Source organism: Loxodonta africana, chromosome 25, assembly GCF_030014295.1.
Source record: "Loxodonta africana isolate mLoxAfr1 chromosome 25, mLoxAfr1.hap2, whole genome shotgun sequence".
Taxonomy (NCBI): Eukaryota; Metazoa; Chordata; class Mammalia; order Proboscidea; family Elephantidae; genus Loxodonta; species Loxodonta africana.
Genome location: NC_087366.1, coordinates 42,108,217 through 42,134,534, shown reverse-complemented (window position 1 = coordinate 42,134,534; position 26,318 = coordinate 42,108,217). Strand labels below are relative to the sequence as shown.

General features: G+C 38.5%; 1 protein-coding gene across 1 annotated transcript in view; it reads right to left on the bottom strand.

The window, feature by feature from the left end:
• FMN2 (formin 2) overlaps positions 1-26,318 on the bottom strand; it is a 410,148-nt gene that overhangs the window by 23,918 nt on the left and 359,912 nt on the right. The window contains exon 16 of the mRNA XM_064276718.1: positions 15,587-15,736. Within this exon, the coding sequence (XP_064132788.1) occupies positions 15,587-15,736 (150 nt within the window). The remainder of the gene's footprint in view (positions 1-15,586; positions 15,737-26,318) is intronic.

Genomic DNA, 26,318 nt, shown 5'->3' with positions numbered 1-26,318 from the left:
GAGGGCTGGAAGTTCTAGTCCACCTAGAGGTGACTTGTAAGAAAAGCCTGGTGACCTACTTCTGAAAAAGCAGCCGTTGAAAACCCTGTGGAGTTCAGTTCTACTCTGACACACACGGGGTTAACATGAGTTGGACCTGACAATTGCTTTTTTACTAGTAACTGTACAATGATAATTAAAATATTGGAAGGTTAAAGTGGTAGTACTTCTACCTCCATTTCTCTCCCCCACTCAATAAATTTGAGAGGCTAATCTCTAAAAAAATTATCTGACATATTAAAATTTAAGAGGACTGGGGATTCTTACCAACTTCCACTTCTGGCCTTTTTAATTCTAAATAAATGCCTATATGGCATGAGTATTCAATACATTCTTTTGAAAAAGAGTGAATGTCTTATGATCTAAACTAATTTTAAGTTGTAACCTGTTTTCAAAGTGATGGTAAATGCAGTCCATCTTAGGTGCCCATATTATAAGCAACAGAGAAATATTAATAGAGCCTAAATATGTAGATCAAAATACTAAATTATTAGTATCACTACAGATATCACATGTTGATTAAAAAAATTAACAACACCCTTATATCATGTCTTGGTACCGAGCGCTGCTACACAAGCCTATCACCTCAGGCTTACCCCTACGGAATACTAAACCAAGTACCCTATCTTCTTCTCCTCATTGGTATTACTCCCCAGGACTTCTGCTTTGGTGGAGACAAAGTTCATCTTTGGGTTAAAGGAACTCAGGGGATCAGGAGCCTCTCTGTGGGAGCAACAGCTGGCTTTTCCTCCAGGGCACACTCCAATCCCCAGTGCATCTCCAGAACCACTTTGGGGCAGAAAAATACTGTGAAGCTCAAGAAGAGATGGTAGTGACCTACTAGCCCTGGGTTCATTCTGCTCACAACAGAACACCTGCAGACTCAACCAGCACAGCTGGGATTTTTAAGATTCATTGTAGAATATCCTTTAAAGAAAGCTTCAACTTGCCTGTGTCTGCAAGGGATAGCGTAGGTGTATTTCCCAAGGGTGCGCTAGCCCAAGGGCACCTTTGTTCTTGTCTGAGGCTTAGGTTTTTAATTTGATGGATGGAACCACTAGTTAATTCCATACAATGCAAAGGTGGAGGCGGCTGACTGTAGGAGAGGGTGGCATGCACTTTTTGCAAACGCAGCAATGGTGGCCTCTCAGGATGTCCCTCACTCTGTAAGGCACAGTTATCCAAAGAAGACTCTATATAGCACAGCATCAAGTTTTAAATCATTCAAGGAAGGAATCTGTGAGGAGACATACCAGTCTTTTTTTTTTTTCCAGAGAGATCAATGAGCTGTGGAGACACATTGGCCAGAACACTTTCTTTCATCTAGATACAGAGTGTGACACACGGGTGCCAGCTTAAGTGTTATTCCTAAAGGAAGGGGGCAGCATTTCTAATCAATTGGAGGTGGAATATGGCCAGAGCCACGTGGGATAGGCTGGAGACAAAGCTGATGGATTATTTAGAGAATGTTTTTTTAACATTACTCCACAAGATAAAATAACAGACGGAGTTGATTTAAGAAAGTTTTCAAATTGCAAAAGACATTCAAGGTATCAGGGATTCTAGGTGTTTTACTACAAATCTTATCTAGGAAAAATAAAAGGAAACAAACCCAAAATGCTCATAGGCTTCATATGAGACAACGTTAAAAAATGTTGTGCAAACATCTGGTATATCCATGTATTAATAACATTATAATTATGGTTAGAAATATTGAACTAAAAAAAAGCCTTACATCATTTTAGGAAGAATATCAGGTGTAACGTTATTTTCATTTTTTTGGCCCTGAAATATTATTACTCTTAAAAATTGCAAAATTATAACTTCTAAAACACCAAGATTATTAGAATTTGATTTTTATAAGAAAATCAAATCCAAAGATGAGCTTTGTCTCTAAATTAGAAGTCCAGGGGAGTAATACCACTGAGTAGGAGAAGAAATGGTACTTGGTTTAGTGTTCTGTGAAATTATAATATGCATATAATAAATGTTACGTATATATATATAATATAAATGATGATGATGATCTAAAGATCCCTTTAAGGTGGAACAAATTTGTAAACAATAGCTTTCCACAAAAACCAAGGAACCCAAATTATATATTAATTTCTCACAATGATTGTAGTTCAGCTGGACATGAATTGACCAGAAATGTCAATATCTAAGGGCACATTATAATTCTACAGCTAGTTCTGTAGTGTCAGCATTGTTAATCTTCACTGAGATCCACTGGCTGGTACGTGCCATATAAATGGCCTGTCTCCATTACTGTCAGCCTCAAAAAAGTGTCTACTTCCCATGGGCTCGAAGTTCTTACAACCCAGCAGCTGCTCATGGTTCAAGTTTCTAAGTCTGAATGCATATGACAAGGAGAAGCAAAAACCCAGAGCAGTGACTGTTAAAAGGTCAGTGGGGTGTCAGGTCCTGTGCTGGTAATCAGAAAGCCAGGGGAAAAGCAGGGAACAGGCAGCACCAGGCAGTGAGTAGGGCTTCCTGCCCAAGGGGAGAGGATTAATCAACAAAAGTGAATGATGCGAGACTTTACCTAGAGCAAACACTGAAATGCTATTTTTACTTATATTAGCCATTTAAAAATTATAGCCATTCTTTTTTTTTTTTTTTCCTAATAATTATATCTTCTCCATAAAGGTTCTAACTGTTAGGGAATAAAAGTTAAGAAAATTTGCATAATGTGACTCTTCCCATGGTGATTTGATTCGAAAAAAAAAGTTTATTCCTAACAGATGAATAATTTCAAAATCAATACTCACACATGTAATACCTATTGTGTGTATTTTCTTTTTTTTTAAACATGACTTAGATTTCCTGAAATGGATTTACACAGAGGGAAGACACTGGCTCATTTTATTTCTATGGAGTCAAAGCTACTGTAAATTACTAATTATCTAAACCAACGGAGATTTTTTGGTTTGGGGTTTACTGTTTGTGTCAGAAGATTGATTTCTAAGATTTTGACTTGGCTAATAGGCACTGGGTACTGGGTTAATATATTAGTAGTTAGGAGCTTTGCTTTCCTTGAGCATACACAGAACTACCTGGGCACAGGAGTGTGTCAGACAGGAAGACGAAGGAACCAATGCAGAATTTCCAAACTGTGAACAATCCACATGGCGCTCACTGAAGGTTTTGGTTATGGACAATTGTGATCCACTTTTATGCTTAGAAGTCTAATGTGAATGTTCCACTTACCTTTTTCTTCTTTAAAAAAAACCACCTGATTGAGGATAATCCCCATACCACTTAATTCACTCATTAATTCTTTTTTTTTTTAAAGAATATTCTTAGGGTTGTACAATCATCATTACAACCTAAGTTTAAATATTTTCATCTCCCCTGAAAGAAACTTCATTAGCAGTTACTCCTCAATCCTTGTTCCTCCACCCCCAACCCCTAGCAACAACTAATCTAATTTTTGTCTCTATAGATTTCCTATTCTGGACATTTCATATAAAAGGAATTCTATGACATACTCTTGTGACTGGCTTCTTTCACCGAGCATAATGTTCTCAAGGCTCATTCATGTTATAGTGTCTATCAGTACTTCATTTCTATAACACATTTTATTTATCTACTCATCTGCTGATGGATACCTTGGTTGTTTCCCCCTTTTGGTTATTATAAATCATGCTGGGCTGCTATGATCATTTCTGTACACATTTTTGCATGGATATATGTTTTCATTTCTCTTGAGTATCTACATAGCAGCGGAATTACTGGATCATATGGTAACTCTATGTTTAGCTTTAGAGGAACTGCCAGACTGTTTTTCAAAGTGGCCGTACCATTTTATATTCCCACCAGTGATAAATGAGAGATTCAGTATCTCCACAACCTTGACAACATTTCTTATTGTCTGCTTTTTTTTTTTTTTTTTCTCTTTGTGATAGCCATCCTACTGGATGTGAAGTGGTATCTCATTGTGGTTTTGATTTATATTTCCCTGATGGCTAATGAAGGAGCCCCGGTGGCACAGTGGTAAGCACTGGGCTGCTAACCAAAAGGTCAACAGACTCTTTGCAGAAGAAAGATGTGCCAGTCAGCTTCCCCAAAGATTACAGCCTTGGAAGCGCTATGGGGCACTTCTACTTTGTCCCATAGGGTTGCTATGACTTGATGGCAATGGTTTGGTTTTTGAGTTTTCATGACCAATGACTTTAATTATCTTTTCATGTGCTTACTGCAGCCTTAGTGGTGCAGTGATTAAGAGATTGGCTGCTAACCAAAAGGTCGGCAGTTCGAATCCACCAGTTACTCCTTGGAAACCCTATGGGGCAGTTCTACTCTGTCCTATAGGGTCACTGTGAGTTGGCATTGACTTGATAGTAATGGGTCTGTTCTTTCTTTTTTTTTTTTTAATTGGCCATTCTAGTTACTTTATTTTAAAAAACACTTTATTTCATCTCTCTCCAAGACACACCACACAGATCTTACCTTCTTTTTATGTCCTACATTGAAATATACATTCTCAAAATGCATCAGTATTAATCTCCTTTCTTGTTCCACCCACAGCCCTCCACTGCACGTACACTCTCCGCACATGGTTTACAAATGATTCCTTTTAAAATTGAGTTTGATGCCTTATTGCGGTTGCTTCTAAATTTTAGCTAGACTTCAGGAGGCAAAACCAAGTGAGCTAATTGCTCTTTGTCAAATAAAATAACTACCAACATGTCTTGGTCTAACATCTGTCATTACTCTCAAACCTGTTGAACAGGCCAATATAAAAAAAAAAAAACAAAAAAAAAAAAAACAGTAGAAATGTAGAAATAAGCTCTTCCACCCTTATTTCTCATGAATAGTCTCTGAATATCCATTATTTACCCGAAGACTCTAGATTTTTATGCGTAGAAGAAACATTTTCCATTTCTCTATACCTTCCTTCACTCTCACTAACGGGGGCAGGAGTGGTGCCTGAGAGTGAAATCCTGAAGCAGAACAGGAGAAGGAATTCAATGCTTGTGAACGCCTCTGATGAAGGGGCCAGGGTCAGCATGGGGAATGTCACAGTGGGCATGAACTGTGGGGAACCTTTGGCTTCTTGTATTTTTTACTCTCTTAAAAATCCAGACTCTAGCAGAAGACGACACAAACCTATGCATTTGATAATCATTACATTATGTGGAGACATCCTAAATAAAATTAAAAAAATTTAAAATTACCCCTTAAAATAATATCTGTGGTGGTTAATTTCCGGCGGTCATGGTCCCCACCGGCGGTCATGGTCCCCAAACCTTCTGTTGGCACAGGACAGGAACCATTCCCAAAGACAATTCATCAGACATGAAAGGGACTGGACAGTGGGTAGGACAGAGATGCTGATGAAGAGTGAGCTAATTATATCAGGTGGACACTTGAGACTATGTTGGCATCTCCTGTCTGGAGGGGGGATGGGAGGATAGAGAGAGTTGGAAGCTGGCAAAATTGTCACGAAAGGAGAGACTGGAAGGGCTGACTCATTAGGTGGTGAGCAAGTGGGTGTACGGAGTAAAATGTATATAAACTTATATGTGATAGTCTGACTTGATTTGTAAACGTTCACTTGAAGCTCAATAAAAGTTAATAAAAAAAAATAATATCTGTGGTGGTTAATTTTAGGTGACAATTGGCTAGACTGTGGTTCGGCCAAACACTAGTCTAGTTGCTGTCATAAAGTAGTTTCATGTGATTAAATCAGCTGACCTTGGGCAGAGCAGACGTGGTACAATTAATTACTTTGTGTGTGGCCTTTCTAGCCATGGTCTTGTGACTCCCACCCAGATGACTGGGTGGGGCTGAGCAAATAAGATAATTGTGGTCCACCGTATTGGGTGGGAGGGGATTGGTCAGTTTTGCCTTAAAAGAGAGCCAATTCCAGAGCAGAGAGGACAGCCCACTGCCACCAAAGAAGGGAAGACCTGCAGCAGACACCCAAAGGAGACAGTGCAGTGGTCTTCCTGGCCCATGGAATGAGAAAGCTGGGTGTCTCTGGGCAGAGACTGAGGGCCAGGGAGAAGTCTATGCCTGACCCATGAATTTGGGACTTGCCAGCCTCTACAACCACATGGTCCATTTCCTTTATATGGTTCATGAGTTCTGTGACACAAAGCAGCAAATTAGGGAACCCAAAGACAGGAGGGAGAGTACTGGGTGAGAGAGACTAGTTGATATTAGAGATTATGGAGTAGTACAGCAGCTTGGAGAAGTTAGACATTGTGGACATCTTTAACCTCCACCTCATGGGAACCAGCTTTGTGCTGATCCTTATAAAAGAAATTATTTGATTAGCAGATTACCTTGTGATCACATTCAATAATGCAATCTAATGTAGTGTAATGAATCCATCAGTTGAGCTTATACCACTATAGGGTGGATCCTAAACCTAATCACTTTTGAGTTATAAGAACAGCGGAATAGACAGAGAGTCACACCTATTGTGGAAGAAGGGACACTGTGAAACCACTGAATGCCCAGAGCTACTGACAAGGAAGGAACTGACAGGGCTGAGACTCTGATTTGGACTTTAGGCTTCAGAACTGTGAAAAAATAAACTTCTGTTTTTTAAGGCGGCAGCACTACATAACTAACACAACATCTTTTACCTTGTGTACGTACTTGTTTCAGGTCTATATAAACTAGGTGACATTATTTTTAATGGGAATTTTAAATACCTTTAAATATTCATGAAGTTTATTTTGACCCAAGATTGTTTTGCTATACGCTTTGCTCAGACATTATAAAACATTTTTTCACAAATACTGAAGGAAAATTAATAATTGCTCAGATATTCTACAAGCTTCTATGAACTCACTAACAGATGCTACAGAGTTTAAATCCTTACCAAAGCAAAAATATCTTTTCAACAAGCTATTTTCTTGGCTCTTGGTCTGGATTCTCTCTTGGGGAGCTCTAACTGGTATCTCTAACTGTGAGATTCTTTTGTTTTTTGAACAAGAGGCTTTTGGGGAAGATCTCCCAAAGGTTAAAAAAACATCTCTTGGAATATGGCAAGATAGAGAAGCAAATGCAAAGACCTTTCCCATTTAATTTTCTCCTCAGAATTTTACAACATCCTAGAAGAACTAAACTTAAGAGAATTTCTAGATCTTTTTCTAACCTCAGCTTTTTGCAAAGCATTGTAAAGAAGGTGAAAACTTGCTTACGTTGCAAAAAAAATGGATGCTTGCTTCTTGATCTCTAACATCCTGATGTATATTAGCTTCTCAGTATCTGAGCTGACATTTACAATAGGAACACTGACTGACCCCAAGACTGGTCTATCCAGAAACTTGGGAGTAGCAAGTGCTTGTAGGTCTTCTTCCGAAATATACCTCAAATACATCCATTTCCATTTCCAGCATCGCTACTGCCTCTGCCCAGTCCAGAGCATCACGTCTTCCACCTTGGTTCTCGCTACCACTTTCACCAGCCTCTGTCTCCAATTTGCTTTTTACTTGGTAGCCAGTGACCTTTTAATTATATGAATCATACCAGATTATTCTCTTTTTAAAAAGCCTTTGATAAATTTCTATTGCATGCACAATAAAAGCCAAATTCTTATTACCATTTATATACAAGGGACTGAATGATCAAGCCCCTGCCTGCTTCATCAAATTCATCTCGGGCCCCTCGTCTGTCTTGGAGTGCATTAAATCTTTCCTGCCAGGTTGCCGTGAACTTTCCGCCCCTCTGCCTGGAACACTTGTACTACATTGCTCCTCATCTCTCTATCCCTTCACATGGCTGCTCCCTTTCATTCTTTATCTGTTAATATGAATGTCACCTACTCAGAAAGCATCTCTAACCATCTTACATAATTAGCCTCTTCCACTTTTTATTCTGCAAAATGGTTCGCTGCTTCTTTCCCTCATAGCACTAATTTCAACCTGTGATTTAAAAATGTTTTTATTTACTTTTCATTGTGTGCCTCTCACACTAGCAGATAAGACTCACGTGGCCAGGAACTTTGTCTGGCACATAACCAAACCCATTGTCATTCAGTTGATTCTGACTCATAGTAGCCCTACAGGACAGAGGAGAACTTCCCCATAGGGTTTCCAAGAAGCAGCTGATGGGTTTGAACTGCTGAACTGGTTAGCAGCCAAGCTCTTAACCATTGTGCCATCAGGGCTACATAAATAATTGACAAATGAATGAATAAATAAATTAATAACCTAGTATGTCTTAAAACCAGCTGCCATCAAATCTACTCTGACTCATGGCAACCCCACGCGTGTCAGCGTAGAACTGTGTTCCACAGGGTTCTCAGTGGCTGATTTTTCAGATGTAGATCACCAGGCCTTTCTTCCAAAGCATCTCTGGGAGGACTCAAGGCATCAACCTTTTGCCTGGCAGCCAAGTGTACCCATCATTTGCACCACACAGGAATGTATACTAACCACTCCTTTTAATGAATGTAGATCAGATTTCCTCCAAATTCTCAGCCACCATTAGCCACTATTCTGACTAGGTTGTCAATCTTCCTGCCAAAGCTTCAGCCATAGAAAATCTGCACTGAGAAGAGGATTTCCTTATGGGTCCTTTTTCTAGAAATTGATGCCTGAATGAAAGGGGCAAATGATTGGCCAAATTCATTTATTACTACAATGGAATAATGTAAAATAGAAGCCCAAGAGGGAAAACTTACTTAGATATCCAACAAATACATTAGTACATAATAATAAATCTTCTTTCCTCTTATTTCTGTTCTTGAGATGTATTTTCGATTTTTAAAAAGTGGCTGCTTCCTTGCTAAACTTACACCGATAACATCATACTTAAATCTGAACATGAAGTTCCTGGGTGGTACAAATGGTTAATGGACTTGACTGCTAACCTGAAGGTTGGAGGCTTGAGTCCTTCCAAAAGTATTTTTGGAAGAAAGGCCTGACGATTGGCTTCCGAAAAATCAGCTATTGAAAACCCTATGGAGCACAGTTCTACTCTGACACACATGAGGTTGCCATGAGTTGGAGCCGACTCGATGGCAGCTAGAGAAAAAAATCTGAACCTGCAGATGACTGAATATGAATTACAGAAATAAGAATGTTAACATGGCAGAGGCACTCTCCAATTTAATGTGCAACCTTCCAAAGCCAAAACTTCAAATCCTTTTCCTCTAATGACAGATTTCAGCTGGGCTGAATCCAGACTTGATTGCCGCATGCTTGTGCAATTAGAAGAGCAGCTATCCTTTCTCCTGATTCATCAAAGACTACCTGTCTCAAAGTAAAATAAACTGGCAAATCAAATTAGACAACACTTTAAACATAACCATTACAGATGTCACAACTAATTTATTAAATTAAAATGTTGTGGCCTACTAAAAATGAAATCGTGATAGGCCACACTACGTACTAAGAGCTTTGGGGCCCAGTTGCCAGAGCCAGATATTCTTGCCTAGAATGGCTTTTACCTCCCTGTACTGCCTGTGAAAGTCCTACATGCCCTCCAAGTTCCAAGTCATAGTCCACTGGGCAGCGTTACTCCCTCCCTCCTGTCCTCTCCCACCGCACTTTGCCCCACACCAGTGCTAGATTGTTGGCTCAAGGAAGGCAGGACCTTCACTGTATGGACTTGAGCGTCTCCAGTGCTTAGTAAAAACTCAATATGAAATGAGTGAATAATCACAAAGAACTTCACAGTTCTATGGCTGGGCACTGAAACTGAGTTCAACATGAAATAGAGCAGAAGTGAGACGTGAAGCCATTCTGGGCACCGGATCTCTTCCCCAGGACCCACCACCACAGTCCCTCAATCAGGGACAAAAAGCACATGCATGCTCAATCACTCTGCACCTCTTTCTTCTGATTAACAGCTCTGCTTGGCCTATCCCCATAGCACTTCATTAGTGGCCAGGGTATACTAATGCTAATGACCTTCTGGAAAACAGGAGATGAGGCTCACCTATCTCTTCACATACCATGTTCTGTGTGACTTTTAGGGGTATGCTTGGCAGAATAAATGACAGGTTATCTCCCTTGCCCCCCATCTTTTCGATAGAGTCAAGCTAAAAATTAAAAAACTCACGTATCTTACATATGTTGTGTGTTGCTCAGTGATAGCATTAACCAAGTCTGTTGTTGTTAGTTGTTGTCAAGTCGATTCTGACTCACGGTGGCTCCACGTGTGCAGAGCAGAACTGTTCCATAGGGTTTTCAAGGCTGTGACCTTTCAGAAGCAGATCGGTAGGCCTGTCTTCCAGGGCACCTCTGGGTGGGTTCAAACCACTACCCTTTTGGTTAGGAAAGCGTTTAACTGTTTGTCACCCAAGGAGCCCTTAACTAACTCTACATTTTTTATGAAAAAGATTGAGTCTTGTTAACAATTTATACATGCCTAGTCCCTAGCATATGAAAAAACACTTCTTCCCCGGACTCTCGAGTCAAAAACAATGGGTCAGTTGTTTAAAGCATCTGAATAGGAGTTCCTTCACATAAAGCAAACAAACCCAAACCCATTGCCATCAAGTTGATTCCGACTCATAGCAACTTTATAGGATATTATAAATATAGAGGTATAGATTATATTCACATTTTCAGACAAAAGTCCATCCTGAGACTCAGAACTAAGAAATTTTACCTAACAAGTAACTAAGTCACAATAATCTACATTCTGATGGTGCTTAACTTGTTTTATCAAAATGTTCATCACCTTATAGGCAGTCACAAAAAGGATATTATGATGATGAAGAAACAGGCATTGAACAACTAGCATGTAGACACTGTGCTATACACTTTATATGTATTACCTCGTTTAATCTACACCCTAACACTGCACTACAGGTATTAGACTAAAACTACGGCTCTTGATAAGAAACAACTTTCTATGATTATTGAAATAGTAAGTGGCAGAGCTAACTTAAAAACCCTCATGTTTCCCAAATCACAGTGATAAGAAAGACAGCAGATTTATTCAGCATGAAGTATAGAAAGGTCAAGAAATACATCTACTAAATGGTATGGCACACTAGGATAAAGCCAGAAAATACAGTTAGTAGCATTTCTATCGTCAGACACCAATTAGAAATAATGTGATAAGGAAAATTTATATAGGATTTAAAGCCTTAGAGACATTACTCAATCTATAAAATACTAAATTAGAGCAAAAGAAACTTCATCAGAAAAGAAAATTTGCACCATACCATTAATATCATCTTTCAGGATATTTCTACCATGCTAACACATTCTGCTAATTACAGGGGTTGTTTTTAAAGGTTTAATCAATTTGGGTAGTAGGTTACATTTCTTTCTTTTGGGAAACTGCTCTATCCTCACTCCAATGAGATTGCTATGAAGGGGACTGTCAATCACAGTAACCCTCCTCTCGGGATGAAGGGTTGGCTTTGTGAACTTCTGAGTTAACCATGGTACCCCATGCCTCTGGCCACTGTGGCTGATCCAAAGATGGACATGACTCATTCAGAGTTCTTCCCTGAGATTTTTCTAAGTGCAGTGGAGTAATCTCTCCTCCTAGATTGTGAGAATGTAAGCCATGGCTGTGGCTGGTGGCCATGCATCTACCCTGAAGGAACAACCTGGCTTGGAAATGAAGCTAATCTACACAGGAGGAAGGGGAAGGAGAGTGAAGAGAAGGAAGGAGAAGGAGGAGAGAGAGACTGAGAGAACATTTACAAAGACAGACAGAGGGAGATAGAGATACAGACACACCTGCCTAATTCCCACCAACTGCAGCTGGAATTTCAGAACTCAGGTATACCTCAGGGAAATTCCATCCCTGGCTTTCAGTGGTTGACTACCTAAACAAATGAAGTCTTTCTTTTTCTTAAGGTGTTGGAGTTGGGCTTTTATTTCCTACAATGAAAAGTTAAATTATGTAAGAAAACGTGTTTATTACTAGACTGGGTTCTTATTTCCTTGCATATTTCAAACACAATGATGTTCACAACTCAAATCTGCAAATATTTGAGAGACTAAGAGGGTAAAAGTACTGCAGTTTAGTAACAATTGAGAGCTATACCGGAAATGAGAACACTAAGTCTCATTGGAAAATAAAAAACATACAAACATTCAAAAAGTTATAGTATAAAAACCGACAGGCAGTATAGGATGAATTTTTAAACAAAATACACAGATAATAAATACTACAGGAGTACAGAGGAGGGACTAGCCATTTCAAGGAATAACATCTCATTTGAAGAATTTGTAATTCTACTTAAGGTTCTACTCAAATTGATGTAGATTGTATCAGAGGTTTAATATCTGTTGTGGGTTGAATTGTGCTCCAAGATAAGTGGAAGTCCTAATCCCTGGTACCTACGAACAGATGGGATCTTATTTGGAAATAGGGTCTTTGCAGATGTAATCAATTTAAGACGAGGTCATACTGGAGTATGGTGGGCCCTGAATCTGAGTGGTGACCATATACAAGGAAGAGAAGAGAGACAGAACCAGACACAGAAGAGAGAAGGCCACGCGAAGGTGGAGGGCAGAGATTGGAATTACGCTTCCACAAGCCAAGGAATGCCTGGGGTTACCAGAAGCTGGAAGAGGGAAGGAAGCCTAGAAGCTTCAGAGGAAGTAGAGTCTCGCCAACACCTTAATTTTGGACTTCTAGCCTCCAGAACTGTAAGGGAATGAATTTCCGTTGTTTTAAGCCACCCAGTTTGTGGTACTTTGTTATGGCAGCCCGAAGAAGTTAGTACAATACCCTTAATTCATCTCACTATGGATGGCCTGGGGGCTCAGAGCGTTCCTGAAATACCCTTCCACTGAAAGTAGAATAGACAGCTTACTCCAAGGCAGGGCAGCTTCACGGCTGTGCATCTGTGCGATCACACACTGCTCTGCTCTCAGAAGGGCCCAGCACTTGCTTAATGCTTTGCTGTTGCTGTCTTGAAATTCTTAGTAATTTTTGAACAAGGAGCCCCCTGGTTCCACTTTGCACGGGGCCCACATATTACGTAGATGGTCCTGCACTAAGGGCAGTGACAGAGTTGCCATACACACAATTCAGACCAAGAGTCTTGAGTTCTAATATATTTTGGAAGTCAAAGAGCAAAGCAGTCCTCTCTGAACTGTCATGTATTCCCCCTTAGGCCTTTATTAAAGCAAATGATTTAGAAAACGGAGAAGGCTGCTGAGAAGAGCACCTGTGATCTGTCAATTCAAGACACTGCCAAAATGAAAGCAAAGTCACCAAGTGTGAATCAAAGAGCCCATTGCTATTTCTAGAATGTGACAAGCACAGGATGAAGTGAAAAAGAAAGAATCTGGCTGATTTTGTAAGACAGAGAGTGAAGAAAAGCTAATTCTAGGCATGTCAAATGCATAAAACATCACGAAAAAGGGGATCTTTATTGATAATGGAATTGAGGAACACAGTCCTACATCATGGAATACCCACTGGATGGGGACTATGAGTATGACTAGGGAACTTCGCATCTGAACTAGTCATCTCAACATTTTCTCCAAGACAGGCGTTTAGGCAGCTTATGTAGGGGTGCACAGTACAAAGGAGAGCCACAGAGAGTGTGTCCACCTGTTCTTGTCCCAGCACCTACTCAGGCTATACAACCACAGGACACGGCCAGCCTGCTGCTGCTGTCCACTCACCTGATGGGCCATCAGAACAGCTACTCCCAAGCCACAGCTTCATCAGTCCTGTCCCGATGATACCTAAATCTCATTATTCCTGCTTTCATTAGGGTTTGGATCCCATATATTACGCAAATAATCTTGCAAGGTGAAACACTCAACTTCAGTTTTGTACCATAGGGTAAATGAGTTTCAGGCTCTTTTCCAGGGGAACAAGTTTTGATTGGAGCTAAGAGGAGGCATGTGGGGGACCAGTCGGCACCCATAAAGGGAAATGACATGTGATGTGCTAAGATGAAATATTTTCCCCCTTCACAATTTTCCAAACTGAGCAAGACTTGCTGGGTGAAAATCACATGATATGTGACTAAGTCTGGAGGAAATGTACAATGAGTCAAATATACATATTTTTAAGCAACTGTCTCTCTTACCTCACCTGCCTGGACTTTTGACTAAAATCTAATCTTTTATATAAACCTCTACTGATGCATTTGGAGGTAGAAGAAGCTCATTGATTTTGGAACGGATGTTTAAAGTGTTTTCCTTCTGTTCAAAGTGGTTTCCTTTTTTCATCTACTATCCACTGAGTCACAGGTTTCTTCTCTGATCCAAAACCAAACACACTGCCATCAAGTCGATTCCAACTCATAGCAACTCTATAGGACAGAGAAGAACTGCCCCATAGGGTTTCCAGCTGGTGGATTTGAACTGCCAACCTTTTGGTTAGCAGCCAATCTCTTAACCACTGTGTCACCAGGGCTCCTCTTCTCTGATAGAGCTATGAAATCTAGGCAATTAATGACATGAGTTAGCACATGTCTGGCATAGTCTAATTGCTCAATGTTAGCAATTAATTTCACTTACGGAGTGTCAGTGGAAAACCTGGTGGCGTAGTGGTTAAGAGCTATGGATGCTAACCAAAAGGTTGGCAGTTCAAATTCACCAGCTGCTCCTTGGAAACTCTATGGGGCAGTTCTACTCTGTCCTATAGGATCGCTATGCGCTGGAATTGACTTGATGGCAACAGGTTTGGTTTTTTGGTTTAAGGAGTATCAATATCTATTTCAAAATGAAAACTAGGTGGACAATCATGGTTTCATATGTAAACAAGATAAAAAATGAAAAAAATAAGCAGAAAACTATGGAATTTTGTGGTAGTAAGAGCAAAGTCCCTCAGGATGTAGGTTTTTGGAAGATCTAAATTAGGGTTATTGTTAGTTAGGGCAGGGATGTTAGAGAGCACACTAACTGGCTGGATGTTAGGCTTTGGTTTGTAGTATAGATTATATTTCCCTTTTACCCTCCCACTAGACCCAGCTATTTGAAGACGCTGCCCTGGGAGGGCTAGCTTTCTTTGTGACTTAATATTTAATAAGTCTCTATGGGATTTCATAATTGCTGTGAAAGAGACTATTTCACATACTTACAGGGGAAAATGTTCCTTCATTCCTGAAAAGATTTACTTTGGGAAATGTGATGTAATTCTACAAGAATCTTGAAAGATCTTTTAAAAAAAATTGATCTTCTGTGTTTTTTGATGGTATTCGGGGTAAAATGAATGGTAAAATTTTAATGATATGAACGGTAAACTTCTGATAATATCACATGATAAGCAAAAGGAAAAAAGTTCATCATACCTTTACGGTCTTTGCTATAGGTTTTTTGAGGTGAGTGGGTTTATCACCCCAGTAGGGTTTTCCAAACCTTCTTACATGGTCTGCTTTATGTGGTTTCCTCACCACAGAAGTTGTTTTACCAGACAGTGGTCCTGGCAAGCCACACCCCAGCTATTTTCTGTAGCGTCCCAGCCTCTATGCCAACTCTTCCTACTCAAACTGCTTATTTTGCCAAATCTCAGTACCCTTTTAGGCTTGCTACCTCAGGTGAGGGCCATCTAATTTTTCATTGAGGCTATAAAAGTTGGCTACCCTAGTGGTATCACACCTAATAAAACACAAGTTTTAAAATGCCATTGTGCAGATAAAAATACCTACCTCTCTTGTAGAATAAGTTTGTTCTCTTTCTTCCAAAAGTCTTTAAAATCAGAGCTGAATTCATGCCAGATACTGAAGAAAACATTTGGGGACACCTCCTTCTCGCCAAGCTTTGGTTTCATGAAGAAATAGGCTGTAGTCTCCAAAAAGCTGTCAAAGCACACACACACACACACAAGAGCATAAAAGCTATGATTACTTTCCAATATGGGATATTCTCTATCCAGATGCTGATTTCATTCATGCATAGGTATTATTACCAACGGGACTCAAGCTCTTTAGGCACCAACAGTAGTTCTCTTACGGTTTAATGTAAGAGTTTTAGATACGGATAGTAGATGACACAAATCCTCCATTTACTTATCACTAAACCAGAAAAAAATCAGTTAATTTTGACTCATGGTGACCCCATGTGTGCCAGCAGAACTGTGTTTCAATAGCTGAGTTTTCCGGTATAGATCACCAGGTCTTTCTTCCAAGGTACCTCTGGGTAGACTTAAACCTACAACCTTTCGGTTAGCAGCCAAGTAACTTAACTGTTTGCACCACCAAGGGGCTAATAACTACCCCTGGTCCAATTCCATTTTCAAAACTAACCATAAATTTCATGACATATTTCAGAAATAAACCTATAGTCAATTGGGAAATATTGGAAGTGGTGGTCCTATTCTTCCTTTCTAAACTCAAAACAAATAACAGTCATTTGCATAAAAGTTGATATGTATTCCATATTCACATTATATTATATTGCTTATATGCAATTTGGCTTCCTACATTGCTGGGGGAAATAAAAAGCAAGAGTCTCAGGAGATGTGGACAAAATCCCCCATTAGAGATCACGGTCATATCATTGAGTGGACACCAGTATGGCAGCCAGCATAGGGGTGCTAGAATGATCAGTGCCAGCTTGATGCGAGAAGGTGACACTGGGGAGACAGAGACTCCTTATAGTACAGCCACATACAACTCAGAAGAAGTTCAAAAAGGTGCTTGACAAAGAACACACAACTAGTAAATGGTACCTTATGACTTAACAAGTCTTCTGGCTCCATGGACAATGCCCTGAAAAGGACACAGGCCAATAAGGATGATGACACCATAGTGAGAGAACCTGGGCAGCCGGTCAGAGAGTGGCAAAAAGGCATGTCATTCAAATAATCCTTGCCCCCCCAACTGGTTTGGTCTAGGGTCAACAGTACTGCTGCATAAAGCTAGAGTCTGATCGACCCTGAAGTAAAAATTTCTAAGCCACCTTGATTGTCCCTGTTGTGATGTTTGATTAAAAATATGTATACACATACATATACACACGTGTGTCTGCATTCAGTTGGTCATATAGCTGGTTTCAAATCCCTAATATAAAAAAAAAATCTCATAGAACTGAACATCATGAAGTCTGTAAGGTGAATTTGCTCAGAATATAAAGGGGACTCAGCATCACACACAAAAAAGAAAATTCACAGCCACCCCTGACTGTGGTAACCAATGTGTGACCAGTGTGCTCTGTTTCTAAACTTGGCTATGGGGTCTCTGAGCAGCAAGATTCCCAGGGACATTGGCTGGGAGGTTCTGGAGAAAAAATGACAACACTGATTTGATCAAATGTGTGAATCTCAGGAAAAAGATATTCCTGCCTAGCTATCCTACTAAGAAAAATGATGCAATACAGCCAATTAATCCAAAAAAAGAACCAGCCTGGGAAGTGGACATGGTATGTGAGAATTTGTCCACCATGAGCTATGGTGATGACACTAGAATGTGTCTGCAGAATGCGCTGATGGTGTGAGGACTGCCAGGAGAGTAGATGTCAGAAAGCATAAACCGCCTAGGACATATCTGGGTCATATTTTAGTAAAACTGTTAAAGTACACATGTAACTTCCCTCCTGGGAAAACTGGCCATTCTCCTTATATGCCTAAAGGGTATTTATGACTCACTGGGCTGAAATCAGGTCTCAAATCCTTTGACGATTCATTTATTCTTTTTCATCATTTTTCTTGTTTTATGCTTCATAAAGTTGATTATTACAGACCAAGCCAGTCTGTTTGGCGTAGACATAACTAAATTATATAGCTGGTTCACCCGCTCAGTCATGCAACAACATTTTGAAAGTTCAGTCATGAAGCAGCATGGTATGAAGGAAAGAACACAGGATTTAGAATGAGAAGATACAGGAAGAAACTGGATCCTGTCTCTGTGACTAGCTATAGAGGCAAACCATTTAACATCATTGTGCCTTAGCTTTCATCTGTAAAACACAGATCACTGTAAACAATCTGTTAAGTTTTTGAGTGTAAGATAAATTTATATTTCATACTATTTTTGATTACATATATTTACACTGGATATTGAAGACTACTACATTGGGTATTAAAGATACTTATTTCCCAAAAATTCTCTCTAAATTATAACTAATTCAATTGTGGCTGATTTATTAATAGGGACTCATATGACTGTTTCCCATAGCTATTTTTGAGTTATGGGCAAGCATAGAGGCTTCCAATATTGATAATAATTATTCTCATTATTCAACAATTTCCTCTGGACTCTGCCTTGAGCAGGTAACCTCTGAGTTTCAGGTTCTTCACGTGTAAAGTAGATAAAATGCCTGATTTTCAAGACTGTCATGAAGATTAAGTGAAAAGTACCTTGAATTATAAAGTAACATAGAAATATAAGTATTAACTTTACAGGAAGCAAACATGCTGTCTGTGCAAAACTTTATGAATTTCTAAGATAAATTACTATCCAATAATTGACTTAACATCAGTATGTGAAACTGATTAATAACATGAGTCTCAATGAAGAGAACCTCATGCTCATAGGTATCTCTTTTTGAGTGGCTGTGGTGTAGAAGAATTATCTGAGGATTATGAGTGCTGTCTCAACTGCTCTCCAGCCACCCAACTCCACAGAATAAAGAATAAAATCTTTTCAAAAAACTAAACAAATAAAATGGCAATAATTTCTAGACATTATCAAGGCACCTTGCATACCAAAGCCATTTTTAGTTATGGAATACTGTCCAGCATAGGCAGCCTCCAGCTTGTCCAAACTTATATGGCACAAAAGACACCCATTTGGGTGGTGGGTGGTAGAGTTTTGTCCTATCCCTTCTGAATTCTCTGCTTTATCTAAATGCAAAGCCAGGAGGGTCCTTCCGCTGCCATACAGCAATACAGAATTGCTGAAGGGGACAGAAGTCTTATCTGCGACTTTCCTCACTATACAGGCTGTTCCGTGAGCCTCTTTCAAAATGGCCCTAGCACATCAAGAGCCTGTAATGAAAAGAAATGCAGGTATAACACTAAGAAAATGCAGAAATCACAGTAAGCGACAACTCCAGAGGTGATTAAAAAACCAAGAGCCCTTTGATCTGAATTCCTGAATTCTACAGAAGTTTCTCTGTGGAAGTGACCTGATGTAGCCCTTTCTGGAAAAAGACCAACATTGCACTCCATATGGTACAAAGATCAGACAATACAAACAGACTGCTCTATAATGGAATGAAGAGTAGCCATAGAGTTTCAAAAAGATGGCCAAGCAGCAGAAGTGCTTTGGAATTTCCCTGAATCCCCATACAAAACCAGAAAGAACAACTAAGATATCAAAAACAAAGCTCATGGTAAAACATCTACAAAAACACTAGGCGTCCAATATCCCTAAAACCCCAAAACGCAACCAGGTGGGGACAAACCACTGACAGCTACAAAAACCATGTGGTACCACATCAGTATAGGATGAAACACAGAGAAACGACAGGGGAATTCCCCTAAAATCAAAAACCCCTAAATCAAGAACAAGCATTCCTGCAAAGTGTAAGGGCCAATTTGTGAGCTGAAGCTGATACATGGAAGAGAAGAAAGGATCTATAGTAAGTTTTGAGGGCTGGGCTATATCAACTCTCAGTATTAACAGAAACTTTCTTCTAGTACAAAGCTCTGCATTAAGAGAAAATGCTGGAAGTAGAATGCAAATTTTGCAGGATAAACTCAGGAACAAAGGAAATTGAAAATGCAGATAAAATGGAGGGGAGAAAGTCATAAAGTGGAGAGGCCATTTTTTAAATCATGGTACAAAAGCAACAAAAGAAGAAGTGCTAGAGCAGTGAAGCTAGAAAAGTTATCCTGACACATCGCTTCTTTATAAAAGTTCAGTAAAATTAATTTCATGTCTAATCTTTGGCTGAAGGGTGAAACTCAGGGAGTGACTTCAGTACTGAGTTAAAAGGGTGTCCGGTGGTCATACTCTTGGGGTTCTCCAGTCTCTGTCAGACCAGCAAGCCTAGCTACACACCCCCACCCCCCGCCTTTTTTTTTTCTGTGAATGTGAATTTTGTTCTACATTTCTCTCCCACTCTGTTCAGGACCCTCTATTGTGATTCCTGGCAGAGCACTGGACAGGCCTACAGGGCCAACGATAATATACGTGAGGGACATGCTTCATAATTCAACCATGTACACAAGACTAGTGGGCATATCAGCCCAAAAACAAAGACAAGAAGGCAGGAAGGGACAGGAAAACTGGACGAATGGAAACAGGGGACCTGTAGTGTAGAGGGGAGAGTGTTGCCACATCACAGGTTGGCAACCAATATCGCAAAACTATTTGTGTGTTAACTTTAATGAGAAACTAATTTGCTCTGTAGACTTTCACTTAAATCACAATAAAAAAAGACAAATTATATAAAAATATAATTTTATGCAAAAAATGTGCAAAACAAAAATACTGCAGTGGAAAAGGGTATGCCATTCAAACACTAAGCATGCTAAAGTTGATGTGGCTCTATTTATGATCAAAGTAAACTCCAAGACAAAGAATTATTAACAGAGCATCATTTCACAATGATAAAAATATGAAACCGTCAGAAAGACATAACAATCCTAAATATGTGCGAACCTAATAAAAGAATTAATTTCAAATACATGAATCAAAGGCGTAGAAGAAGGAAAAAAAATTGTCATTATTATTTTTCATACTACTTTCTCAGTAATTGTAAAAACTAAACAAAAAAAATCACCAAAGATACAGAAGGTTTGAATAATATTTTCAACAAATTGATCTAGTTGGCATTAATAGAGCACTCTTTTTTATCATCACAATGGCAAAACATACCAAAAAAACCAAACCCATTGCCGTCGAGTTGATTCTGACTCATAGTGATCCTATAGGACAGAGTAGAACTGCCCCATAGAGCTTCCAAGGAGTGCCTGGTGGATTCAAACTGCCGACCTTTTGGTTAGCACCTGTAGCAGTTAAACATCACGCCACCAGCATTTCAAGAACATATGAGAGCACATGAAATATTCACCAACACAGACCAGGGCCTGAGTCATAAAAAAAGTCAGGAACACAGCAAGGATGTTGGCTCTTCTCTATTCTTTTCAACGGTAGTGAAATTCCTAGCCAGTTAATAAGGTAACTTTTTTTTTTTTAAAGAAAGGATAAAGATCGGGGGGAAAAACTATTGCTATCACATGGTTGTATACATAGAAAACCCTATAGAATCTATATTAAAAAAAAAAATAAACACAGTAAAATAAAACAAAACTTACTAAAACTAAAAAGTTAATTTAGTAAGGTTATCAAATACAAGATAAAAATTAAAAAGTTAATTGTGCATCTATATAGTATTCAGAGACCACTGAAAAATGAATTTTAAAGTAATATAATTTGCATGGAAACCCTGGTGGCATTGTGGTTAAGTGCTACAGCTGCTAACCAAAAGGTCGGCAGTTCAAATCCACGAGGCGCTCCTTGGAAACTCTATGGGGCAGTTCTACTCTGTCCTATAAGGTCGCTATGAGTCAGAATCAACTCGACGGCAGTGGGTTTGGTTTGGTTTTGGTATAATTTGCATCACTATTACAAGACCTCAAATATCTAAAAATAATTTTAACAAAGAATGCATGAATACTATAAAATACTGCTGAGAGAAATTTTAAAAAGCCTAAATCATTGGTAAGATAAAATGTGTTCCTGGGGTGGAAAAGTCAATACCGTTAAGATCAATTTGCCCAAAATTGTTCTATGGAGTCTCAGCAATCCCAGTCTAAAGGTTTTTTGAAGAAATAAGCATATTGATTCTAAATTTTATGTGGAACTGCAAATCATCTAAAACAGCCAAAAATACTTAAGAAGAGCTAGCTGATTTTAAGAATTACTATAAAGCTACAGTAATCAATACAATATGGTATTAGAATAAGAATCCAAAAACAGACACATAGAAGGTTATTTAATTTTTGACGAAATGCCAAGTCAATTCAATGGAAGAAGAAATCTTTTATGAAATGTTGTTGGAATAACTGGATTTCTGTATGGAAAAAAAATTATCCTCACCCAATACAAAAAAATAAAAATATTCAAGTAAAAGACAGAAACATAAAATTTCTAAAAGAAAACCAGAGGAAATCTTTACTTTCTTGGGCCAGGCAAAGATTTCCTATTTCAGACACAAAAAGCACCAACCATAAAAGAAAAAAGTTGATATACTGGACTTCAGTAAAATAAAAAGAATTTTGCTCTTCTAAAGACACCATTAAGGAAATGAGCAGGCACACCACAGGAAAAACTATTTCAGGAGAAATGCTTTCAATACATGTATCTGACAAAGGACACACTTAGAATATATAAAGAACTCTCAAAACTCATACTATAAAAGACAAACCACCAAATAAAACTTGGGCAAACATTTAAACATGGTAAACCCATGAACATGTGCTCAACATCATTACTCATCAAAGAAATATAAATTAAGATCACAATGACATGCAATTTCGCATCCACAGGCGTTTGCTTTTATCAAAAAGACTGATAGTAACCAATGTAGGTGACGATATGGAACAATTAGAATTCCCATACATTGCTTTTGAGAGTGTAAAATGGTAAGCCACTTTAGAGAAGTGTTTGACAGTTTCTTATAAAGTTAAACACACCTAACCACAAGACCCGACAAACCTACTCCCCAGGAATTAATTTCAGGAGAATTGAAAACACATGTAAATGTACCACAGGAATGTTCACAGCAGCCTTGTTGATAATACCCCAAAACTGGAAATCCAAATGTCTATCAACAGAAGAATGGATAAGTAGACTATGATGCACAAGTACAACGGAATACTATTTAGCAATAAAAAGGAACTATTAATACATCAGCAACATGGATGAATCTCAAAAATAATATAAGTAGAAGAAACCAGACTCAAAAGTATACACGCTATATGATTTCATTTACATGAAGTCCAAGTATATGCATAATCTATGCTGACAGAAAACAGAGTAATGATTGCCACTTTGTCGATTTGTGGGATAAACATATTGGGGCAACAAAAAATGTTTTAAATGGCAGTTATTCACCGAACTCAACACTTTAGCGTTGTGCATTTTTATTGTGTATAAATTAGGTCTCAGTTAATAAAGAAAGGAAGAATGAAAGTAAAACAAAGAAGGGAAAGGAAAGGAAAGTAAAATAACAGGAAAGGGGATTCCTATTGAGTCCTAAAAAAAGTTATGGGAAGAAAAAACAAAAACAAAAACCAAGGAGCAAAATAACAGCCTTAAAGACCAATGAAGGGGCTCTGGTAGTGCAATGGTTAAAGCACTTGGCTGCTAACTGAAAGGTCAACAGTTTGAACCCACCAGCCACTCCACAGGGGAAGATGTGGCAGCCTGCTTCCATAAAGATTACAGCCTTGGAAACCCTATGGGGCAGTTCTGCTCTATCTTACAGGGTCTCTATGAGTAGCAATCAATTCATTGGCAATGGGGTTAAAGACCAATGAGAACATGCCGGAAAGACATGTCTCTAAAACAGATTAATAAAACAGTGGCATATTTTTTAAAATGCTAAAAGAAATTAAGCAAATGATAGAGGCACTGGGTTTTTTGGGTATGAAAAGAAAACAACATGAATTCAAATCAAATAAACTCAGAAATGAGGTGATAGAACTTAGTAAAGAAACTGAAATTTTAAATGCTCATTTCACACATGAACTAAAAGTAACACAAGACTTAATAAGTACAACCGATAATATCTTAATGGAAATATAAGATGAAATAAAAGAAAAAAATTAAAAATCAGAGAAAAAAAAAGATATGAAAGTTAACAAGTATATCAAAAAACCAAAATCACTGCTGTTGAGTCAGCGTATAGGAGACAAAAAAGGAATTCCAACATGTGTATATACAGGTCCCCACAGAAAAAAATCAGAGCAATGGAACAGAACACATATTAAAAAATGAAGAATATTTTTTCTGAAATAAGTACATAAAAAAGATTAAAAAATACACATTGAAAAGATATGCCAATGACCAACACTGACACATATTCTAGTAAAACTACTATATTAAAAATAAATATATGTAAGCAAAAAGAAAAAAAAAATTTGGTCATCCATGCAAAAAGACCAAGTTCCTTATAAAGGAAAGAATCTTACTATTATCAGATGTTTAGACCGCAATACTTTATGTCAGAAGACAACGGAGTAACATATTCAAGATACTAAAGAGAGAAAACGTGAGCCAACTAAACCGACTTTCAAGTATAAAAGCCACAGATAAACTATTTTCAGGAAAAATAACTCAAAAAATTATATCCCTAGGATGAACTGCTGCAAAATCTACTAAAGAATGAGCGAGCTTCAGAAAATCAAGATGGCAGAAGAGTCACTAACAAAAACAAACAAAAAAACACATAAGGATTGGCAAATCAGGATTCTTGACATGAGAAAAAGGATATAGAATGTGGACTTTACAGTCTAAACTCTGCCTTAAATTTGAATTGGAATTACTAGTATGAACTAACAATATATTTTAATTCTAATTCTATCCACTGAGAAGTCTAGACACAATACTAACTCAATAGCAAGAATCAATACTGGAACCCAGATTGTGATCTCCAAAGGCCATTCCAAATAAAGGGCCCAGTGGTGCCCGGAGATATGGCTCAATCCAAGAACATGGAGTGTCTGACCACAGAAGTCAACATGGAAGGTCATGTCAAAAGAACTCAGGAGTGAACTTAAAGATGGGACATTTTGCATGTCAGTAAGAATAATAACTATAAAAGACTGCGACACATAAAAGTATGTTTAAATCCACAAGCTCATTATAATACTAAAGAAAAAAAAAAGATTTGGTTACTCTTGGAGGACACTAGAGAACCACCTCACTATTTTGAAAGCTGAAAAACTAAGGGAAAGAATCACGAATCGCATACTAATTATGCATTTTCTATACGAGCCATATCACTGAATAACTAAGAAAATGTATTTCACTTAATAATTGAAAAAATTATGAAAACATCACCACTTTGTAATTCCTAAAGAATAACGTATCTAGCTAGGCACTGACTGTCAAGAGCTGGTAACGTCACGAAAAGCAGCAGCTAAACATTATGTGCTTCCTCTTGGTAAAACACAGTATCACCTGTGAAGTGATTCTGCCAAGATAATCAAACTCAAAGGTGATCAAGCACCCCCAGCTAACTACCAGTCTGCAGGAAATACAGGACGGAGGACCATGTTCCACTACACCACTGGGATAAAACCAAACCCCTTGCTGTGGATTCGATTCCGACTCATAGCCACCCTATAGGATAGAGTGGAACTGCCCCATAGGGTTTCCAAGGAGTGCCTGGTGGATTCAAACTGCTGACCTTTTGGTTAGCAGCCGTAGCTCTTAACCACTATGCCACCAGGCTTCCCCACACTGGGATACAATCAGGAAAATCTAGACTGTGAAGAAACCCTACAGGACAAATGATTTCTTTTCTCCAAGAATTCAATTTCAAGGGGGGAAAAAGTGTTGGAGGGGAACCTATTAAAGAGACCTTAAGGGAGTTCATCTAATTACAATGGTTGGAATTGATATTTTTCAAATACGCTGTTTCAAATACACAGTAACAAAAATAAAAGCACTAAATATAAATAAACTAATTGGAATTGTGAACAGTGAGTATTTGATGATATTAATGCATTACTATTATTTTTAGGAGTGAGATTGGTTTTGGTTATATTTTTTAAAAGGAATATTCTAGAATAGGCAAATGCACAGAGACCAAAGTTATCACTGGTTACCGGGGCAACAGGGCGGAGGAACGGGGGTGTCACTGCTTAGCAGGCACTGAGCTGCTGTTAAGGGCGATGGAAAAAGTTACAAGTGGACAGCAGTGATGGTCACACAACACAATGAACATAATTAATGGCACTGAGTCCTACATGTAAAAAATGTTAAAATGGCAAACACTTTGTTATATATTACCACAGTAAAAAAGAAAAAAAAATTATCCTTTAGAGATACACACTAAAATACACATGGATGAAGTTATTTCTGTTGGGGAGTTCTTTCAAAAATAATATGGGAGGCGGCAAGTGAGGACAGGTATAGAGGAAACCAAACTTACTACAAATTGGTAATTGTTGAAGCTGGGTGATTGGTTCATGGGGTGATAGGTTCATTATACTCCTCTGTGTATCTCTGAACATGTTTTAACTTTTCCACAATACACATTTTTTTAAAAAGCACAAAGGCACATATCCTCACAAGTTAGTACAATGGCTGCAAAGATCTTTTAAAAGGATATTCTAGAAATATTTTTTAAAAGCTAGAACATTGCTTTAAAGACCTCTACTGGATATTGCTTTGGACTGTGAGTTATGTTCCATAGATAAAAATAGATAGCTTTTGATGTCCTTATTTGAAAAGGGGCCACATCACAAACTGAGAATTATAT